This window comes from Panicum virgatum, chromosome 7K, assembly GCF_016808335.1.
Source record: "Panicum virgatum strain AP13 chromosome 7K, P.virgatum_v5, whole genome shotgun sequence".
NCBI classification, from domain to species: domain Eukaryota; kingdom Viridiplantae; phylum Streptophyta; class Magnoliopsida; order Poales; family Poaceae; genus Panicum; species Panicum virgatum.
In genome coordinates, this window is record NC_053142.1 from 48,554,699 (window position 1) to 48,573,408 (window position 18,710).

The 18,710-nt window shown below is 47.3% G+C and overlaps 2 protein-coding genes and 1 pseudogene across 2 annotated transcripts; all 3 read right to left on the minus strand.

The window, feature by feature from the left end:
* Positions 1-4,908: 4,908 nt before the first annotated feature.
* On the minus strand, positions 4,909-6,099 carry LOC120640353 (S-locus-specific glycoprotein S13-like). Its single transcript, XM_039916189.1, has one exon. It carries the CDS (start codon positions 6,097-6,099, stop codon positions 4,909-4,911), a length of 1,191 nt encoding a protein of 396 aa, XP_039772123.1.
* A 3,242-nt stretch (positions 6,100-9,341) lies between these two features.
* LOC120641892 lies at positions 9,342-13,556 on the minus strand (annotated as a pseudogene).
* Positions 13,557-15,498: 1,942 nt separating this feature from the next.
* On the minus strand, positions 15,499-18,469 carry LOC120640354 (G-type lectin S-receptor-like serine/threonine-protein kinase B120). The gene is made up of 6 exons (XM_039916190.1): positions 18,100-18,469; positions 16,699-16,880; positions 16,399-16,609; positions 16,061-16,298; positions 15,802-15,952; positions 15,499-15,708 (listed from the first exon to the last, which is right to left on the minus strand). The coding sequence occupies exons 1-6, from the start codon at positions 18,467-18,469 to the stop codon at positions 15,499-15,501; spliced, it is 1,362 nt and encodes a 453-aa protein (XP_039772124.1).
* Between the last annotated feature and the right edge of the window lie 241 nt (positions 18,470-18,710).

Below are 18,710 nucleotides of genomic sequence, written 5' to 3' on the forward strand. Positions count from 1 at the left end.
GAAGATTAGTAGCCTAGAGAGTTAGTTTCATGACTTATGATCCAATTGTATGATATCAATGAAGATACCAATTGAAAATTTTACTATGGTGGATCACAAAATCACAAAACTAGCATGACATGAGCTAAGCTTTCCACAAGTGTGTACACAACATGATAATATGAAAAACAAGTGTACAACTAAAAAATTCAACAAGAAGGCTTAGATCATATCATGCACGGAGGTAGCTCTAAAATAAAGGTAAGAAATTGACAATTATACTAATTGAATGAGTTTAGAACCTTGCATACCTCCGGGGGATGTTTTTCTTTGTTTACCTTGTATGTACCAATTTGAAAGTGACATGCAACCAATTGAAAGTCTTTAAAAGAAGAGCACATGGTACACCAAGATTAAACAAATGTATGAGCACATAGCCTATGAACTTAGATATGAGCATTTAAGTTCAATAGAGCATGTCTCAATATGCATGAAAGTACGATTTATCTAATCACTCTTATAGAGTTGTTTGTTCACATTGATAGTGAGAAACATTTTCTTAGAGTGTTAACTCCACATGAGACTACAAAAGATAAACTTGCAAATATGTTAATCTCAAAATCACAAGCCATAGAGTGAACTCCCCATAAATGTGTGCATTTAGTGTTTGAATCACTAAGTAAATGTATGCACATTGATTTTGACACAATTGAAAAGTTTACCCTATAACTTGTGTTCATGGTACACATATGAAATACATACCTTATGAGGTCCATGTACCATGAAGGGTAGCTTTGTGTAGCTTTCTACACACTTATCAAACCATATAGGTTGCTCATGGGTTAGAATCATGACACAAGCAATCCACCATATATAACACTAGAAGATGCAATGCATGCAAATATCATAGCAAGAGCAATGAAGCTACATGATGCTTGAATTGAAATCTAGCTACCATTACCTTATGGGGGACTTGGGCAACAAATATCCAAGTTGTGAGCTTAGCTTGTTTAGCTTGAACCTTCACTTCAACTTGTAAGCTAAGCCTCCAAATCCCCCGAAGCCGTCCTTGGCTTTAAGTCTCCTTTGGAACCCACACCATTTGAGGCCCCTTCATATTGGTGATGATATCCTTGGGCACCCAAATAGAGTGGTTCCAACTCCTTTCCTTCTTCCCAACCTTGTGAGCAACCACCTTGCCATTGGCCTTCTTTTTTATCACATAGGAGGTGCTCTTGCTTTTGTTCCTCCGGTTGTGCTTGGTGTAGATGAGAGAACTCTTAATTGTAAGCTTCTACTTCTTCTCATCCGGAAGTTTTTTCCTTGGTTGAGGACACTTGTTGGACTTGTGGCCTTCTTTGTGGCATTTTGAGCAAGTCACGGTGGACCCCTTCTCAAGCTTCTTCACCATGTCTTCACGGTTATCTTGAGAAGGTTGGACATTGCTCTCTATTTCTTTGCCCTTCAATCTATGCAAGTCCTTCATGAGCCTTTCCACTTCTTGCTTGAGCTCATCATATTCCTTGGTAATGAGATCATCACATGATTCTACAACAACATTCTCATAGCATTTCTCATTATAAGGGTTAGAGCAAGAATCATCAATTAAATCAATGCAAGAAGTTGAAGCATTTACCCTAAAGATAGGAATTGCACAAGGGATAATTTGCTTCATTTCCAAAGAGTCATTAGTATCATTAATGCTCTCAAATTTTAATTTGAGCTCTTCATGCTCTTGCTAAGCAATTTGAATTTGCACATCAAATCTTCAAAATTTGTAGCAAGAGAAGCATTTAGATCATTGAGAGCATTAAGGTTTTTAATTTCTTTTGATTGCTTCTTAATGACTTTTTGGTGCTCATGAACAAGGTCAAAAAGTTCATCAATTGAAGGAGAGTCGGAGTCATCATCACTTACATCACTATCCATACCTTTGGCCATAAAGGAAGTGTTGGATGATGATCACATGCGGGTGGTGAATTTCTTGTTTGATTCATCACTTGAACTTGCACTTGATTCTTTACCACCGCTAACCCATTCACCAAATACGGCATATGATACATGCTTGGGCTTTTTCTCCATCTTTTGCTTGTTCTTCTTGAACTTCTTCTCAACCTTCATGAGTTGATGGTGAGGCCCATCTTTGAGGAAGACCATATACCCCATTGAGTTGATTTTCTTCAAACATTTGTTTATCTTTTTTACTTGCTTGTAGAGGTTGGGGTGCATAGGCTCTTTATCATCACTTGAGGAGTTTCTTGCATCCTCTTCTTCCGCATCACTTGAGCTACCTTTGATGGCCATCTTCTTCAACTTCTTGAGTTGCTTGCATGCAAGTGCACTATGTGTTGGTGAAGAAGATGGCGCTTTTGTCTTGATGTCATTGCGTAGCTCATGGGCGATCACCTTGTTGAGAACTTGATTTGGTGTCATTGTGTCTAGCTCTTTCTCATATAAAATTGTGGTCACCAAATCATAGTCCGGCCTTCGGAGTGAGTGAAGGATTTTGCGAATGAGTTCCAAGTCTTCAATTTGCTTCACACCTAAGGAATTAATCTCATTCACAAGAGTGTTCAAGCGTGAGTACATTGATTCAGCATTTTTTTATCATCAAGATGCTTAAAACTATTAAGCTTATCAAGGAGAACATGATATCTTTCGTTGGCAACATTCTCCGTGCCCTCATGGTTCTCCTTGATAGTCTTCCATAGCTCTTTAGCATTTTCACAAGAATAAACATGATTGAACACATTGTCACTAAGAGAAGACAAGATTATGCATTTAACGGTGACATCATATTGCTTCTCTTGTTGACCATTATTTTTTACAACTTCACTCACTACTCTCCAAATATTTAACCCGGTTGCCTGGAGATGGGCTTGCATTAAGATCTTCCATCGTTGGAAGCCCGTGCCGTCGAACCGTGGAGCGGGTCTAAAAGGATCCATTCTTTCTCCCTAAGAGCTAACTCACTAGGCGGTGAAGCCTACCGATCTAATGAGCTGGTAAACATAAATTTGCCAATGGAATTGGTTTTCTTTGTGAGAGAAGTGAGTCCTGGCTCTGATACCAATTGAAAGCGATCGGGTGCTCTAGCCTAAGAGGGGGAGGGGTGAATTAGGCACTCTAAAACCTTAACCTATGGCTCCAAATAGTTTGCACAAAACTTAAACTAAAACAAGCTATCTAGATGTGCAACTACGGTTCACCTTAGTATGAAACCCTCATCCAAAAGAGTTTTGCAACCTATAGTCAATCCTAGCAAGATACTACACTAAGAAAGTAAAGGCACACAAGTTGCAATATGAAATGCAGAAGCTAAAGGAGAGGGATGAGAGAAACCGAACTCTTGACACGAGGATATATCCCATGGTTCGGTTTGCCACAAAGGCACCCCCTACGTCCACGTTGTTGAAGCACTCACTAAGAGTATCGCTTCCCGGCAATCAAGTCTCTTCTGTGAACACAATCACGGTCACCTTGATCCCGATCTTCACTAAGGGAGATTGGCCACGAAGGAGGGGTCTCCGTCCCCCGTACAATATCGTCGACGCCGCTCCACACCAAGCCGGAGGGTCGTTGACTTGCCGGCGAGCCACCAAGGCTCCAAGGAGGCCAGCGCACCAAGATACAATGTTGGTTCACTTAGAACCACAGCATAAGGATCTAAACCTTGCTTGATTACTCACTCAAGAGCTAACCTTGCACTAACACTCACAAAGTTTGTGCTAAAGACTAAGGATTTGATCTTTATGCTCTTGGATGGCTTGGAGGTGTTCTTAGGTATGTGTGGAATGTCCAGCAACTCCAGCAAACTTCAAATGGCCGGGGGAGCTCATATATATAGATCACCAACTCGAATTAACCGCTACTAGCCGTTGCCAGTTTCTGCGTAGGCATCGGAACTTCCGGTGAGGAGGCGTCGGAACTTCCGGTCACTCACAGCAACTGAAGTAGCCGTTGGCTTGCTGACACAGTTGCAGTGACTCCAGAGACCATCGGATGAACCGATGCTATGGGCGTTGGTTCAACCGGTCACACACGGCAACTGGACTAGCCGTTGGGCCTCCCTCTTCTGCTGACGTCATTGCTCCGATGTGCCGTCGGTTGAACCGGTGCTGAAGGTTTGACTCCTGGGCGCTTGACATCGTCTTTGGAACATAGTACATCTAATGCACCGATGCCTATCTTGACGCCGTCGGTTCAACCGATGACCTGGCTATCTTGACTTGGTCTTCGATTGATCTCCATTAGGTGCTCAGACTTACACCGATGCCAGGACGTCGAAACTTCCGACAACCATCGGATGCACCGATGCTACAGGCATCGGTTCTTCCGGTGCTCCTGTTTTCTGCAGAACTCATCCAATTCAACGTTTCTTTGAGTTCTTTCTTCGTGTTTTGCTTTGCATGGCCTTTTTACTTCATCCCTGAGATCTAGAAATGTTCACTTAACAAAACCATTAGTCTCATTAATTGCGTTGTCATTCGATCACCAAAATCACTCGAAATGGCATAAATGATGCCATATTCGTTACTATTATTATTTATATAAACATACTACCTATGATATGTGTCACCTTATTTTCATGTATGATGAAAGAGATAAGAATATCAATTCACAAATAAATATTTCAATTAAATATATACCAAACACACATGGATGTGTGATGAAAAATAAAATTTATTGCAACTAGATAATGATAAATATATATTTTTAAGTTTATATTAGAATATTTAATAGATTAAAGAGAGTGTGAGATATATAATTATAATTATTAGCTATAAGTTTATTTTTATATTAATTTTAATTAGTCCGTGGAGTAGCATGGGTTGCTTCAATTAGCAAGCGCGCACCTGTTGATGAGCCGGCAAGACGGAGGTACAGCTTCTCTCCATCGATGTTGACGTCCTTGGCTATGTCGACAAGCTAGCCGAACCACAGCAAGCACCTGGACATGTGGCCCCCGCTTATGGCGGTGCTCAGGTTGGTGTAAGCGTAGGCCGTGCACGAGCAGTTGCCACGGCACTCCGCCGTGCAGCCGTCGAAGCTCCTGTTCCTGACGAACACGGGCATCGCTGGCGTCTTCACGCCCGGCAAGGTCGCGAAGTAGTCCCCGCCGCCGCATTGGAGCGGCTCCCTCCTCGTGCATCCGCCGGACGGGCTGGCCCCGAACCCGTCGAGGCACTTGCACGCCGGCGAGGCTTCCGTGGCGTCGCAGTACCCGAACGGGCCGCACGCCGCGTACCGGTCGCACCCGGCACCAGGGTGCGCCTCCAGGACTGCCCACGCCGCCGCGGTGCGGTTCCAGACGGTGAACTCGTACCTGCCCATGGAGGCCACCCTGACGTACATGCTCGGCGACCCGTCGGAGACGCTGAACATGAGCGAGATGTCGTCGCCGTTGGTGACGATGGACATGATTATGACGGTGCTGGCATTGTTGGGCGTGTAGTCCAGGACCATCTCGCCGTTCCAAGCCCCGCTGCGCCACAGCAGGCGGGGCCCGTCCTTGAGGACATACTGGATGCCCGAGCTGGCGTCCGCGCCCAAGGAGAAGTTGCCGGCGGATGGGTCCTCGGGGCTTCTCCAAGAAACCAGCTGGCTCTGCGTGAAGCGTGTCCGGTAGTTGACCCAGACCGGCATGCCGGGGAGGATGGTGTCGGTCGGGTGGTCGAAGCTCTGCCACAGGGTTGCGCCTTGGGATGATCGGAGGACCAGGTTGCCCTTGTCGTCGAGCATCGCCGCCGCCGTGCGCCCGGTGGTGGTGATGTTGTTGGTCGTAGTCCAGTAGATGCGGCCTTGAGTGTCTGACAGGACGAGGTCAGAGCGGTTCGTTACCGCGAGCGTCGCGGAGGAAGGGGTGACGATTGGGCTGTCGCGGTTGGCGACCCACACGACGGTGCGCTCGGGGTCGTTGTTGTACCATATGCCGATGTAGAAGCGTGGTGTGCTTGAGTTGGTTGGGGAAAAGAAGCCCAGAGCGAAGACGCCATTGTTGGAGATGAGCTTGCCGTCGGGGAAGGTGAGGGGTTTGGCAGGTGAGAGCTGGTCAGCGGATATGCATAAAGAAACCCAAGAAAGGAGGAGGAGCACGGTGGAACGGGAAGCCAAACCCATTGGTTTGCCTTGCCCTTTTACAGAAAGATGCACACAACTGTTAAGAAGAGTAGCTATGATACAACTGTTAAAGAGGTAAACTTGCTGACAATTCCTTTGGAATAGTACTGGATTTTCTTTGGAAGAGAGAAAGCAGAGATGAGCATGTTGCTGACTCCCCGCAATAGAAGACGAGCTTGCGTTTGATTTCTGATGGCAGTCGTGCTCGCAGAAAGAGCTAAAGAACAGTTGGACCGAGAGGCCTGGACTCGGGAAGAATTTTCATTTTTTCTGGCCGTTAAACCAAGATGTAGCTCTGATCTGTGTGATCATGCCATCACAAGCTAGAGTAGTGAGAACATTGTAAGGCGGCAATTGGCCAAGTCTTACTCTAACAGATAATGACAACGAACACCAAGACCAAAGGCCAAAGCTAGCATGCGCGTCGCGGACTTAACGAAAGTTGACAGTGCCGCATGCGCAGACTCTGCTACGGAGTCAGATCTGAAGAGTGTTGGACTCGGTGTTCACGGAAAAGGATGAGAGCGAACGTCGCTGTAAACAGTACCATTTTGTATCTTTTTGTACAAATTAATTTAGCTCAGATTTCAGGAGATTTTGTTTTTTGAGATTAGAGCTCAGATTTCAGGAGATGCTAGTTCATAATCCCTCGGCAAATTAGTTTAGTCCAATGACACGGTAAACTTTTATTGGGCTGGAGTGCTTTGTGTTGGGCTGCCAACGACCCATGTCATTTTTCCACTGGGCTGGAGCGTAAGGAACCGAGGAGGTGCCCAGCCTAGCCGCTAGACGGGGCTTGGTAAACTTATCTCGGCCTCACATGGTCGATCCAATGTCCCCAGGGGTGGACGGTATTTGAAATCCGGTCCCCCAAGGTCGGTGTTTCAGGCGCCGTCCACCCCGGCTGTCGGGCTTGTCGCAAGGACGCGCCGGCTCTGCTACATGCCGTGGCGGATGGCTAGCCGGAACGCCACTCCTCGCATACCGAGCGTCAGTTGATCTCCTCCATCCATGCTTCTTAGGTCACACGCTTCAAACATGGAAGAGGAGCCGTACCATGGCGGGCGGCGAGCACGGAGAGGGTGGGCGGTGTTCTGAACGAGGAGCGCCGCCTCTGCCCTCTACAGCATAGCGTGGCTCGCTCGCCGGAACGCCATCGCGTCCGTTAAGTAGCTTCCTCCTGCCCCTAAGCCCCTTCCTGGGGTTCGATTCCATGGAACCCTTGCTTGCACCGACAGAATTAAACAGTCCTAAGGCCGGTGTCACCCTCTCCGTCCAAGGCGGCTCGCTGGAGCGCCGCCTCGTTCCGGTCTTCCGGATACGCGGGCACTGCCACCACCGCCAGATGTCGCCGACGATGCCCCGGTGGACATGCCAGCCCGTCCGGCGTCCGCGCCCACGCGCGGCTGGTGGCGGAGGCAGCCTCCGTTCCGAGAACGGCTTTGCACTGCTGGCCACGCGTCATGCTGATAATTTCACAGCAGCTCTCCCCGTACACGCGCAGCCCCGGTGGCGACGAGGAGATGGCCGGCCGGCCGGCCGGCCAGCTGCGGTTTCTCTGGATGCAGCCTCGCCACGACGCCAGTCGCCCATCTCCTATGCCACAATCGTAGTTCTCGGCACTATGCCTAAAGGAAGAAAGGGATGAGATCCATCAACGCCCAGGACGCGGTGGCGCTCCGGCGAGCCACGGAGGCGGTGTCCTCGCGGCCGCTAGGGGCGGACGGCGCCGGAGCCTGAAACACCGACCGGGGGTGGACGGTATTTCATTGGATCGACCCATGGGTCCACCCATGGGTCCCTGCTAGTCATTGGATCGACCATGTGCGGTTCAGATCGGGCGTAGATCGCAGGTCAACAGTTGACTGGATGGATCGCCCCCATCATGCAAGCCCGGGGTGGGAGCAGGGGGCAGAGGGAGGGGCAGGGCGGCGCCACGCTGAAGGGTGGGTGGCGAGAACGCGACGCAGTGCAGCGGCGTCGGGAGAACCCGCAGCTTGTTCATCACGGGCAACACGAACGCGTGCTTCGATCTGGGCAGAGCGTCCATGGCCCCGGCCGCCCGGACAGGGAGACGGCCGTCCAGGTCTTCCTCCTTGCGCTCATGGACAATCCCAATGCGCCAGCGCTCCGGCGAATCAAGACCTGCAGTAGGTGGCCGGCCGGCAGCCGCCGGAGTTGCGCAGGACCGTCGGGCAGATCGAGCACCAATCGTGCGCTGCTTGCTGTTCGCCGAGCCACGCCGTGCTGCAGAGGCGGCGCTCCTCGCGGCAACCAGGGTCGGAACACCCCGCCCTCTTCGTGTTCGCCGCTCGCCGGCCATGGTACATCTCCTCTTCCCTAGTTGAAGCGTGCGACCTATGCAGCATGGATGGAGCCATGGAGGAGATCAAATGACGCTCGGGACACGGGCGGCGGCGCTCCGGTGAGCCACGGCATGCAGCGGAGCCGGCGCGTCCTTGCGACAAGCCGACAACCGGGGGACGGGGGTGGACGGTGTTTCAAATACCGTCCACCCCTGGGGTCCCTTTCGGACGTTGGATGAAAATTGTGCGGCCGAGATCGGTCGTATACTGAACGTCAACGGTTGACTGGGTCCTCCATTCTCGTCCTCCCTACCAGACAAGCGCGGGACGGGACGGGAGCCGAGGCAGGGCACCACCACCGCCGGAGGCTGGACGGCGGGAATGCGACGCAGCCAGGCGGCGCTGCTCAAGCTCGGAGCTGAATCAGCTGATGGGGGGGGGGGACCTCGCCGCTTCTTCTTCTTCATCAAAAGCAGCTCGATGACGCGCTCTGTTCTGGGCAGCAAAGCGCCTATGCGGCCGGCCAGCTCTGGCCTCTGGGAGATGAACGCGGCCGCCGCCGTTGTTGGGGCAGGCAGACGCAATTTCGCAGTGCGGGGTCCAAAGTGGATGACGGATCAGCAGGAACAGGAGGAGAAATGGCACGGAGAGATTCTGTCTGACAAATGCTTTCTGCTAGTTCTGTGGTCTCAGACTCTCAGTTCAGCATTTCTGCTATGAGTATCCTTAACCGTCCGATAGAGCTTGTTCATCTGCTGAGTATCTGGCATTCCATGCTTATGGCCTTATGGGGCTGCTTGCTTTTTGAGACTCTTGTTCGCCGAGCATGCTTGTTCCTCCCAAAGTGTACAGGTTCTCTGAAGTCTGAACAACGGATGGACTGACAGTAGATTACTGAATTACTGATGCTCGCATGTGTATTGTGTAGATGCCATGGACCGCAGCAAAGCAGAGCACAGGATTTTAAAATATCAATATTACAAAAGCACTACCGATATAAATATCAATACCTTGCAGCTAATGTTTCACACACACACATACACTCAACCAGTAGAATGGCTGCCTATCCTGGAAATGGAATTCACTTATCATGTACAGTTAAGGTAAGACTCTTGAACACTTGCAGAATCATAAGACTCGTGCATATAAAAAGTACTATCCATTTAGCATCTAACGGCCTTCGACCACCGTGAGGCTCATGCCATTCATGGACGGTACCCTGTTGTCGCTGCCTCTTCCAGGTTCAGCATCCCTTCGCCCAAAATACAGAGGCTGCAGGGGTGTTGGGAGTGGTGTGCTTTTACTCTCTAGCATCAACACAACCGTTGACATGAGCGGCCTACAGTTCGGACTGTCTTGAGCGCACAAAAGCCCTATGTGGATGCACCGTGAAACTTCATCCAAGGGGCAGTTCTCCTTAACAGATGGGTCCACTAAATCTTCTGTTTTGCCATCTTTCCATAAGTTCCATGCCTGAACAGAGAGATTTTTCTTTCAATGAGCTAATATATGTTCAGTGAGTAGGTTATGGTGCTGGATTGGGAGCATCACCCGAAACTTACATAGACTATAAGATTAGGGAAGTCCATGATAAGATGTGGTGAGCTGATCTTTAATCCACTCACAATCTCCAACAGCAAAACACCAAAGCTGTAGGTGTCAGACTTGACCGAAAATGCACCTTCCATCACGTATTCAGGGGACATGTAGCCACTGTAAAAGCGAGTCATCAGTACATGAGATCTGCATAATTTTAATAAGTCCAAGATTATGATTCCCTCTGAATAATTCGATAGTGCACGAGTTACTTACTATGTCCCAACAATCCGGTTAGTATTTGCTTGGTTCTGATCACCACAGAATATCCTGGCCATACCAAAGTCTGATATCTTTGGGCTCATCTCTTTATCTAACAAAATGTTGCTTGCTTTCAGATCTCTATGGATTATAGTTAATCTTGAGTCCTGATGGAGGTACATAATTCCTCTTGCTACTCCCTGGATTATCTTGAACCTTGTTGGCCACTGAACCATTGATTTTCTTGCAGAGTCTGATAAGAATAATATGGAACAAAACACATATGCATATTTATTTGTTGAGTTTTGTAAACATTGTGAAAAATTAGAAACTGAATGTACCAAAGAGGAAGTAATCCAAGCTTTTGTTGGGCAAGTACTCGTAAACTAGCATCTTCTCATCTTCATGAATACAACAACCTAGAAGCTTAACTAGGTTCTTGTGCTGCAGTTTTGCAATCAAGACTACTTCATTTCTGAATTCCTCTGTGCCTTGTCCAGAACCCTTGCTTAGTCTCTTAATAGCTACTTCCGTGCTACCATCCAACATTCCCTGCATGATCCCTCATTCATCAAAAAACAGTTACAAACCATATAATTTTCTATCAATATATAACAATCAAGTGAAACTTTTTGCTTGTACCTTGTAAACTTTACCAAAACCTCCTTTGCCAAGCATGTTGGTGTCGGAGAAATTGTTTGTTGCTGCAACAATGTCGTTGAAGCTAACAAATGGGAACTCTACATTATTCTTGTTCCCTGCTTCATCAGTAGATCTCAAGTACTCTAGCATCATGTTCTTTTGGACTTTCTTCTTTTGTTGTTTGGCTGCTAGTAGAAACATCAATGAATTCTTTCTCCTAAACACTTATGCAGTAGTGTTGCATTTTTGAAACTAGAGCTATTTTCTTTGTACCTCTTCTCTTACATTTCCAGATAAGGGCCGCGAACGCTAGTAGCAGCAAACATGCTATAATTGGCAGTAAGATCTTCAGCAATTCTCCGTTCTTTTGAACTGTATAAGAGGAAAAATATGTCTTCAGAACTTACCGCGACAAGCATTGTTTGCAATTGTGTGAGTTTACTTGCACAGGGTTACATGAGCAATCTGTGAATGCTTTAAATCTAAATAGACTGACTTGCTGTTGTGAACACAGAAGAACATGCAAGACGTTAACTGATAGGCTTTTGATATCGTGGTAAGTTTAGTCAGGTTGCGTTACGTATGCTCATGCAAAATAACTGTTGCAAAAATAAAAATAGGGTTGGGCATTTGTTATACTTTTTTTTTCTACTTTGATTGCATTGAAACTAGCACGGAGTAGATAAATGGTTGCTGCCATGGTTTATTTGATGCAAGTCGGTTTTAAACCCATTCAGGCCTTGCACAAATTTCAACTAAATCATAAACAATTTTAGAGCAATCTCCATCTTACTAGTATCTGACAAACATGCCTTAGAGCAGCGATGGCAGCACATTGTCACATCGAAGTACTAAACACTAATGCAACTTCTGGTGAAAGAAGGATCACTGGATGAGATGTACGGAACGCGCGTACCAGGAGATTCGGCAAGCCGGATGTACAAATTCTCAGTATAGAAGCTGGCCTTCTCCATGTCGATGAGATCCCCAGTCCAAACCAAACACCGCGATGTGTCGCCCATAGTGCCCCCAGCCCTGCTCAAGTTGGCATAGGCGTATGCCATACACGAGCAGTTTCTGGAGCACTCTTCTGCACACTGGCCGAAGTTTGTATTCCTAATGCGCAAGAATTTGTCAGGGACCTTCATGTTAGGCAAGGTCATGAAATTCTTCTTTCCGCATCTTAGCGCTTCCTTTCTCTGGCATCCTCTCGATAAGTTGAGACTGTCGACGAGCTCAAACCCATCAGGGCACCGGCATGTCGTCGGGATAGTTACCGCGTCGCAGTAACCGAACAGGCCACAAGAGGCGTAGAGGGCACAAGAACTGTTCTCGGTGTAATCAAATGTCCATGACAATGTGGTGTTGTTCCAGCTCAGGAGGGCCAGGTTACCTCTGTAGTCAAGCAAGATGCGTGTGTAGGGTGACCCATCTGAGACTGTGTAGGTGTAGTACAACTCATCCCCATTGTGGTAGAGATACTGAGACATGATATAGGTGGTGTTGATCTGGTATACGCTGCCGGATTCTGAAACTTCGTTTACAACATTGGGGCGCTTGTACGGCAAACTCCCGTTCTAGATGAAGAATTGAAGGTTCGAGCTGGGATCGATGCTTAAGGAGAAGTCCCCACTAGATGGATCATCAGGGCCCTTCCAGGCAACGAGGTGTCCAACCACCTGTGACTTGTAGCTCACCAAGACCCTCGTGTTTGGAAGTACGGTGTCGGTAGGATGATCGATGCTTTGCCACACGACCGTGCCGTTGAGCAACCGGAGCACAAAGTTACCTGAGTCGAGTAGAACCGCGATAGCTCCGTCAGCACCACCAGCGGTGGTGGTGTTCGCCGTCATCCAAACAGAGCGTCCTTCAGAGTCGAACAACACCATCTCTTGACTATTGGTGATGGTGAGCTTCACGGATGAATGGTTGGAGATTGGGCTGTCGCGATTCGCGACCCACACGACGGTGCGCTCGGGGATGTTGTGGTACCAGATTCCAAGGTATAGGCTCTTGCTGGAGTTGGTTGGGGAGAAAAAGCCAAGAGCAAAGACTCCCCCATCAGAGATGACCATGTTGCCGGGGGAGAGTGAGTTTTCCTGTGTTACTGTTAGTTGGTCGTTGGACTCACAGAAAGAACTCAAGATCAAGAATAGGAGGAAGAAAACATGGAGGTTGGCCTTGCCCATTACGTTCTTCAGTGCTGGTTTGTTTGCCTCTGAAGGGTGAAGAAAGTAGCGTATAGCCATGGAGTAGTTGGACCGTAAGAAATAGAGGCATACTTGGGATTTTCTGTCTGTCTCAAGGTGTCAGATCGAAGTGTGGCTCTCATAGAATTATAAGACGTGGAGAAATACTGGACAGGAAAGTCTGCAATAATTCAATCCCGTTCCCGTGCGTGGAATCTGGGAAGAGAGGGCGAGAATGAAACTTCAATGCACTACCTTGGAATAATTCAATCTGAAGCTCGAAACAATTCAACCTTGGAACATCTACATCTCGATGGACGATGGAGTCTCCATCAGTGCCGACGTGAGAAGAAAAACTGCCTCCACAGAGTTAGCAAGATGGGACCGTCACTACCGGATTTCGAGACTTCGCCGTGTGCCCCAAGCACACAACGAACCCTAGAAGGCACACGGCGAAGTCTTCGCCGTCGGTGGCTGACGGCGAACCCACGACGACAGCGCTAGGCACGGCAAAGACCTAGTTTGCTATGTGTCATTTATCGGGCACATGGCAAACACGTTCGCCGTGTGTATCCAAGAGTACATGGCAAAAAAAGACGAAGACGGCGTGACGGAGGAGTTCGCCGTGTGCCAGGCAGTAGGCACACGGCGAAATTTTCTACTTTGCCGTGCGCCACCTGGCTAGGCGCACGGCAAACGCGTGCGCGCGGGGCCCAACGGCAGAGGGCTTCGCCGTGAGCCTTACCTCTGGAGCACGGCAAAGTAGTAAGGTTCGCCGTGTGCCTTCGTGAGGCGCACGGCAAAGCATGGTCAGTTTGCCGTGTGCATGGCCCAGGCACACGGCGAACTTGTTTTTCAGGGCAGGCCAAATTGTCACTTTGCCGTGTGCCTAGTCCCTGGCACACGGCAAAGTCCCTCCAACTCAAAAGCTGCTCTTGTCACTTGTCAGTTGTCAAATTTAAATGGGATAGGAGGAATAGTCCAGCTTAGTGGTCAAAATTTCAGAGTATAGGATAGCGCCATCAGCTGTTTGCTGAAGCTCATATTCGAGGCGCATAACTCGAGGACGAGATGATAAGTTTCGAATACTAATTCTGGAGACATAGGATAACGGCCGGAAATTTCCGATATGTGTGGCGTCGTAGCTGATGCTGACAGCTTGACACTCGCCACCTCGCTGGAAATGTTGAACTAGCAGAAACACAAGTGGGCAATTCAACGTCGCGACCAGCCTATTGAGGGGAAATGCACACCAAGAATAGCACCGAGGCACAGGTGGTCGTGCGAGATCCACATGAATCTACAACGATAATCGTAACTACTCCTAGCTGGGAATGCACAGAAATCAAATGCATAGGAACTCCGGATTCGAGCTGCAAGAAGTCAGATTCCAGGTTTTCACAGAAAAGGGAGATGCCAAGAAACTGGTTACCGTCAGGCGGGGCTCCGAGCGCCGAAGGGACGGTTAGCTTCCCGCCGCCGGGGCAGCGCGACAGCGGGCTGGGACGGTTTCCGAGTTGTGACCTTGCATCGCGGCCAGGGGAAATGGGGAATAGCCCTTTGTTGGCTGTCGGAGCAGGCGTAGAGGAATACGAACGGGGTAGTGTGGCGGCTAGGTAAAGGGAAGGGAGATGAGGCACGCGGGGGCGGCGGCGGCATGACCGCCGGGCTGCGAGAGCGCGGCGTGCCGGCAACGACCGCCGTTCCGTTGTGCACGACGGGTTCGGGGTTAGCTGGCCCGCGGAACCCACTATGCTGGACCGAGAGCGGCGAGCCCATTGGGTTCTGAAGGAAGTGGTATGCCTCTTTGGTGGTCGGCGTTGGGCGGCAAACTCGTCGCTCTAGGCCCCTCCCACTCCAAATTTTATGAACTGATCTACATGTGTAATTCAGTCAAATTTGTGTTTAGAATTTTTTTTATTTTAAAATAATTTTTAGTTGTTCTATCAATAACAAATTTATTTGGAAATAAAAAAATTGTTCGAGAAAAAAAATAGTTATTGGGCAGTTACACGAGCAACTCTTAATATTTGTGTCGGCGTTCGCGCGCCGCTGCCAGTTACACTATTGAGAATCAAGCACACAACAAGTTACTTCAGTTAATGATATCGGATAACCTTCATTCGCAAGCATTGAACAACCGAAGATTTTTTTAAAAAAGCAAACTCTTGTAAATTATCTGAAATGAGAAATTTACCAATATTGCAATATAAATATGATCCAACACCTTCCTCAACTTGTTGAACGATCTCCTACCCTGGAATTCACATATACATTGTACAGTTTTTTTTGGGGGGGATATATATTGTACAGTTATGCTAAGACTTTACACTGCTGCAAGCTTATGAAATTCAGATACACTAAAAGTTGTTGGCATTGAAAATTTAACGGTCTTCTAGTGCTGTGAGGCTCATGTCATTCATGGAGTTGTCAGCTCTTACAGGGCCAGCGTCCATACAGGAAAATTACACAGGCTGCATTGGTATTGTGAGTGGCGTGGTTTTGTTCTCGAGCATGAATACAACTGCTGACATGAGTGGCCTACAGTGCGGACTGTCTTGAACACACAGAAGTCCTATATGGATGCATCGCAAAACTTCATCGAGGCGATAATCCTCCTCAACAGATGAGCCCACCAAATCTTCTATGTTGCCATCCTTCCATAGGTTCCATGCCTGCACAGAGAAGAATTTTTCGGTGAGCTAGTATATTTTCAGTGGGTAAAAATATGTAGTAGTCCTGGAGTGGGCGCATCCCACAATACTTACATAGACTATAAGGTTAGGAAAATCCTTGATAAGATATGGTGAGCTGATCTTTAGACCACTTACAATCTCCAACATTAGAACACCAAAGCTGTAGGTGTTTGACTTGACTGAAAATGCACCTTCCATTGCATATTCAGGGGACATATAACCACTATGCAAACATTCACCAGTTTGAGTTAGATCTGCACAATCTCAAGTTCTGAACTAGTGCCAGCAAATAAGTTCCATATTAAGAATTGGCAGGGCAGGTGTTACTTACTACATCCCAACAACCCTGTTTGTATTTGCCTCATGCTGGTCGCCACCGAATATCCTAGCCATGCCAAAATCTGATATCTTAGGGATCATCTCTTTATCTAACAAAATATTGCTTGCTTTGAGATCTCTGTGGATTATAGTTAATCTGGAGTCATGATGGAGATACATCATTCCTCGTGCTACTCCCTTGATTATCTTGAACCTTGTCAGCCATTGAAGCATTAAGTTTCTTTCAGAGTCTGATAAGAAATGAGGTATGTTAATTATGTCACAGGGCAAATGTGCATAATTATTTATTGGGTTTGATCAACAGTTTGGAACATTGAAAACTGAATGTACCAAAGAGGAAGTAATCCAAGCTTTTGTTGGGCAAATATTCGTAGACTAATAGCTTCTCATCTTCATGAATACAGCAACCGAGAAGCCTAACTAGGTTCTTGTGCTGCAATTTTGCAATCAGGACTACTTCGTTTCTAAATTCCTGGGTGCCTTGCCCAGAACTCTTGCTAAGTCTCTTGACGGCTACTTCATTGGTGCCTGCCAACAGTCCCTACACGATTGTGTCACACAGAATTATTATACAGGTTTACTAGTGGTATATATAACTATCAAGGTAAAAAAAACTGTTGCTACTAGTACCTTGTAAACTTTTCCGAAACCTCCCTTCCCAAGCATATTGGCATCAGAGAAGTTGTCTGTTGCCACAACAATGTCGTCGAAGCTAATAAATGGAAACTCTATGTTCTTGTCCCCAGTTTCGTCCGTAGACCTCAAGTATTGTAACATCAATCGCTTCTGTACTTTCTTCTTTCGCCGTGTGCCTGCCAATAGAAACAACGATGGGTTTCTCTGTCAACACTTGCACAACAACTTGCGTCTTGGAAAACACTGGCTCCTTTTTTTTACCTCTGTATTTGTATGTCCAGACAAGGGCTGCAAATGCGAGTAGCAGAACGAATGCTGTAATCGGAAGGACAATCTTCACCAAATTGCTCTTCTTCTTCTTTTGAACTGCAAATACAAGTGTATGCCTTCAGAAATTGCTGCAACCAGCATTACTTGCAATGGAGTATTGGAGTGCTGGTAATCTATCAGTAACCTGAACCTGATCGAGCTTATTATCCATGTAAATCTTAATAAGAGTTCATTTATAGTTGTAGGCATCGCATCATCAGCGGTTTGTTCGGATTGAGCAGGATCCGGCACAACCTTTGACATTGGGTTGGGGGCGGGGCGGGGTGTGTGTGTGGAGGGGTGGGGGAATCAAAAATCTCGCTGTCAGTCCAGTGGGATTTTACTATTACTAATTGGAGGCTTTTTTTGAAGCTTCACATGAAGTCACCTAGGATTCTAGGTAGACACTCTGAAAAAATAGAGAAATTCTAGACATTCTCACAAAAATCAGAAATATCCTGCTATCAATCCGGCAACTCTAATCATAATATTCATTGGACCTGTTATCTGTCATAATAAATTACTCACCTCTGCCATTATAGAAAAATCTAAAGTAACACCTAATCTTCCTATAAATCACCCACCATGCTATTATAAAAATAATGCAAATAACCCTCTAAATTTGTATATAAATTATCCAATTATGTCATTATTAAAAGTTAAAGTAACCCTGAAATCTAAATCTAAATTATATAATTATAATAAAATATTAAAATGCACCAATATAAAATTCTAAATTACTATTTCTATCATTATTAATATATTATTTATGTTATTATTTATAAAAACCTATTACCCACTTTATGTGTTACCCTGTATTCATGTATAATGAAAGAGATAAGAATATCAATTCACAAACAAATGTTTCTTATCTCTTTGTGTATTCACCTGAATGTGTGATGCGAAATAAAATCTATTACAATGTGATAATGATAAATATGTATTTTTAGTATATATTATAATATTTAATAAATTAAAGAGAGTGTGAGATAGATAATTATAATTATTAGCTATAAGTTTTATTTTTATATTAATTATAATTAGCCCGTGCAGTAGCATGGGTTGCTTCAAATAGCAAGCGCGTACCTGTTGATGAGCCGGCAAGACGGAGGTACAGCTTCTCTCCATCGATGTTGACGTCCTTGGCTATGTCGACAAGCTCGCCGAACCACAGCAAGCACCTGGACATGTTGCCCCCGCTTATGGCGGTGCTCAGGTTGGTGTAAGCGTAGGCTGTGCACGAGCAGTTGCCACGGCACTCCGCCGTGCAGCCGTCGAAGCTCCTGTTCCTGACGAACACGGGCATCGCTGGCGTCTTCACGCCCGGCAAGGTCGCGAAGTAGTCCCCGCCGCCGCATTGGAGCGGCTCCCTCCTCGTGCATCCGCCGGACGGGCTGGCCCCGAACCCGTCGGGGCACTTGCACGCCGGCGAGGCTTCCGTGTGAGGAATGAGCATTACTCACTCCTGGTTGTGATGAGTGAATTATCAACCGTGCGGTGTGATCGTGAGCTTGGTCTTTGGTTGCAGGTACACGGGCGTCGAGTGTCGACGGAGAGCTGCCGTGGAGGTGCTGTGGCCGATGGACCGCGCGGTGGACGGCGGTGAAGGGCAGCCGGGACCGGAGTTTGGGCCGGGCAGCAGCTGTGGCGTCCACTCCTGGATTGAGGGCGCAAGCGGCGACGGAAGGCGGGTTTCT

Bases quoted from the DNA above. Each gene is read 5' to 3' on its own strand.
- LOC120640353 (XM_039916189.1), bottom strand. From the start codon at position 6,099: ATGGGTTTGGCTTCCCGTTCCACCGTGCTCCTCCTCCTTTCTTGGGTT.
- LOC120640354 (XM_039916190.1), bottom strand. From the start codon at position 18,469: ATGCTCATTCCTCACACGGAAGCCTCGCCGGCGTGCAAGTGCCCCGAC. The intron at 16,610-16,698 runs GTACTAGTAGCA...ACAATCGTGTAG, and splicing joins GTTTCGGAAAAGTTTACAAG to GGACTGTTGGCAGGCACCAA. The intron at 16,299-16,398 runs GTACATTCAGTT...ATTTCTTATCAG, and splicing joins CTTGGATTACTTCCTCTTTG to ACTCTGAAAGAAACTTAATG.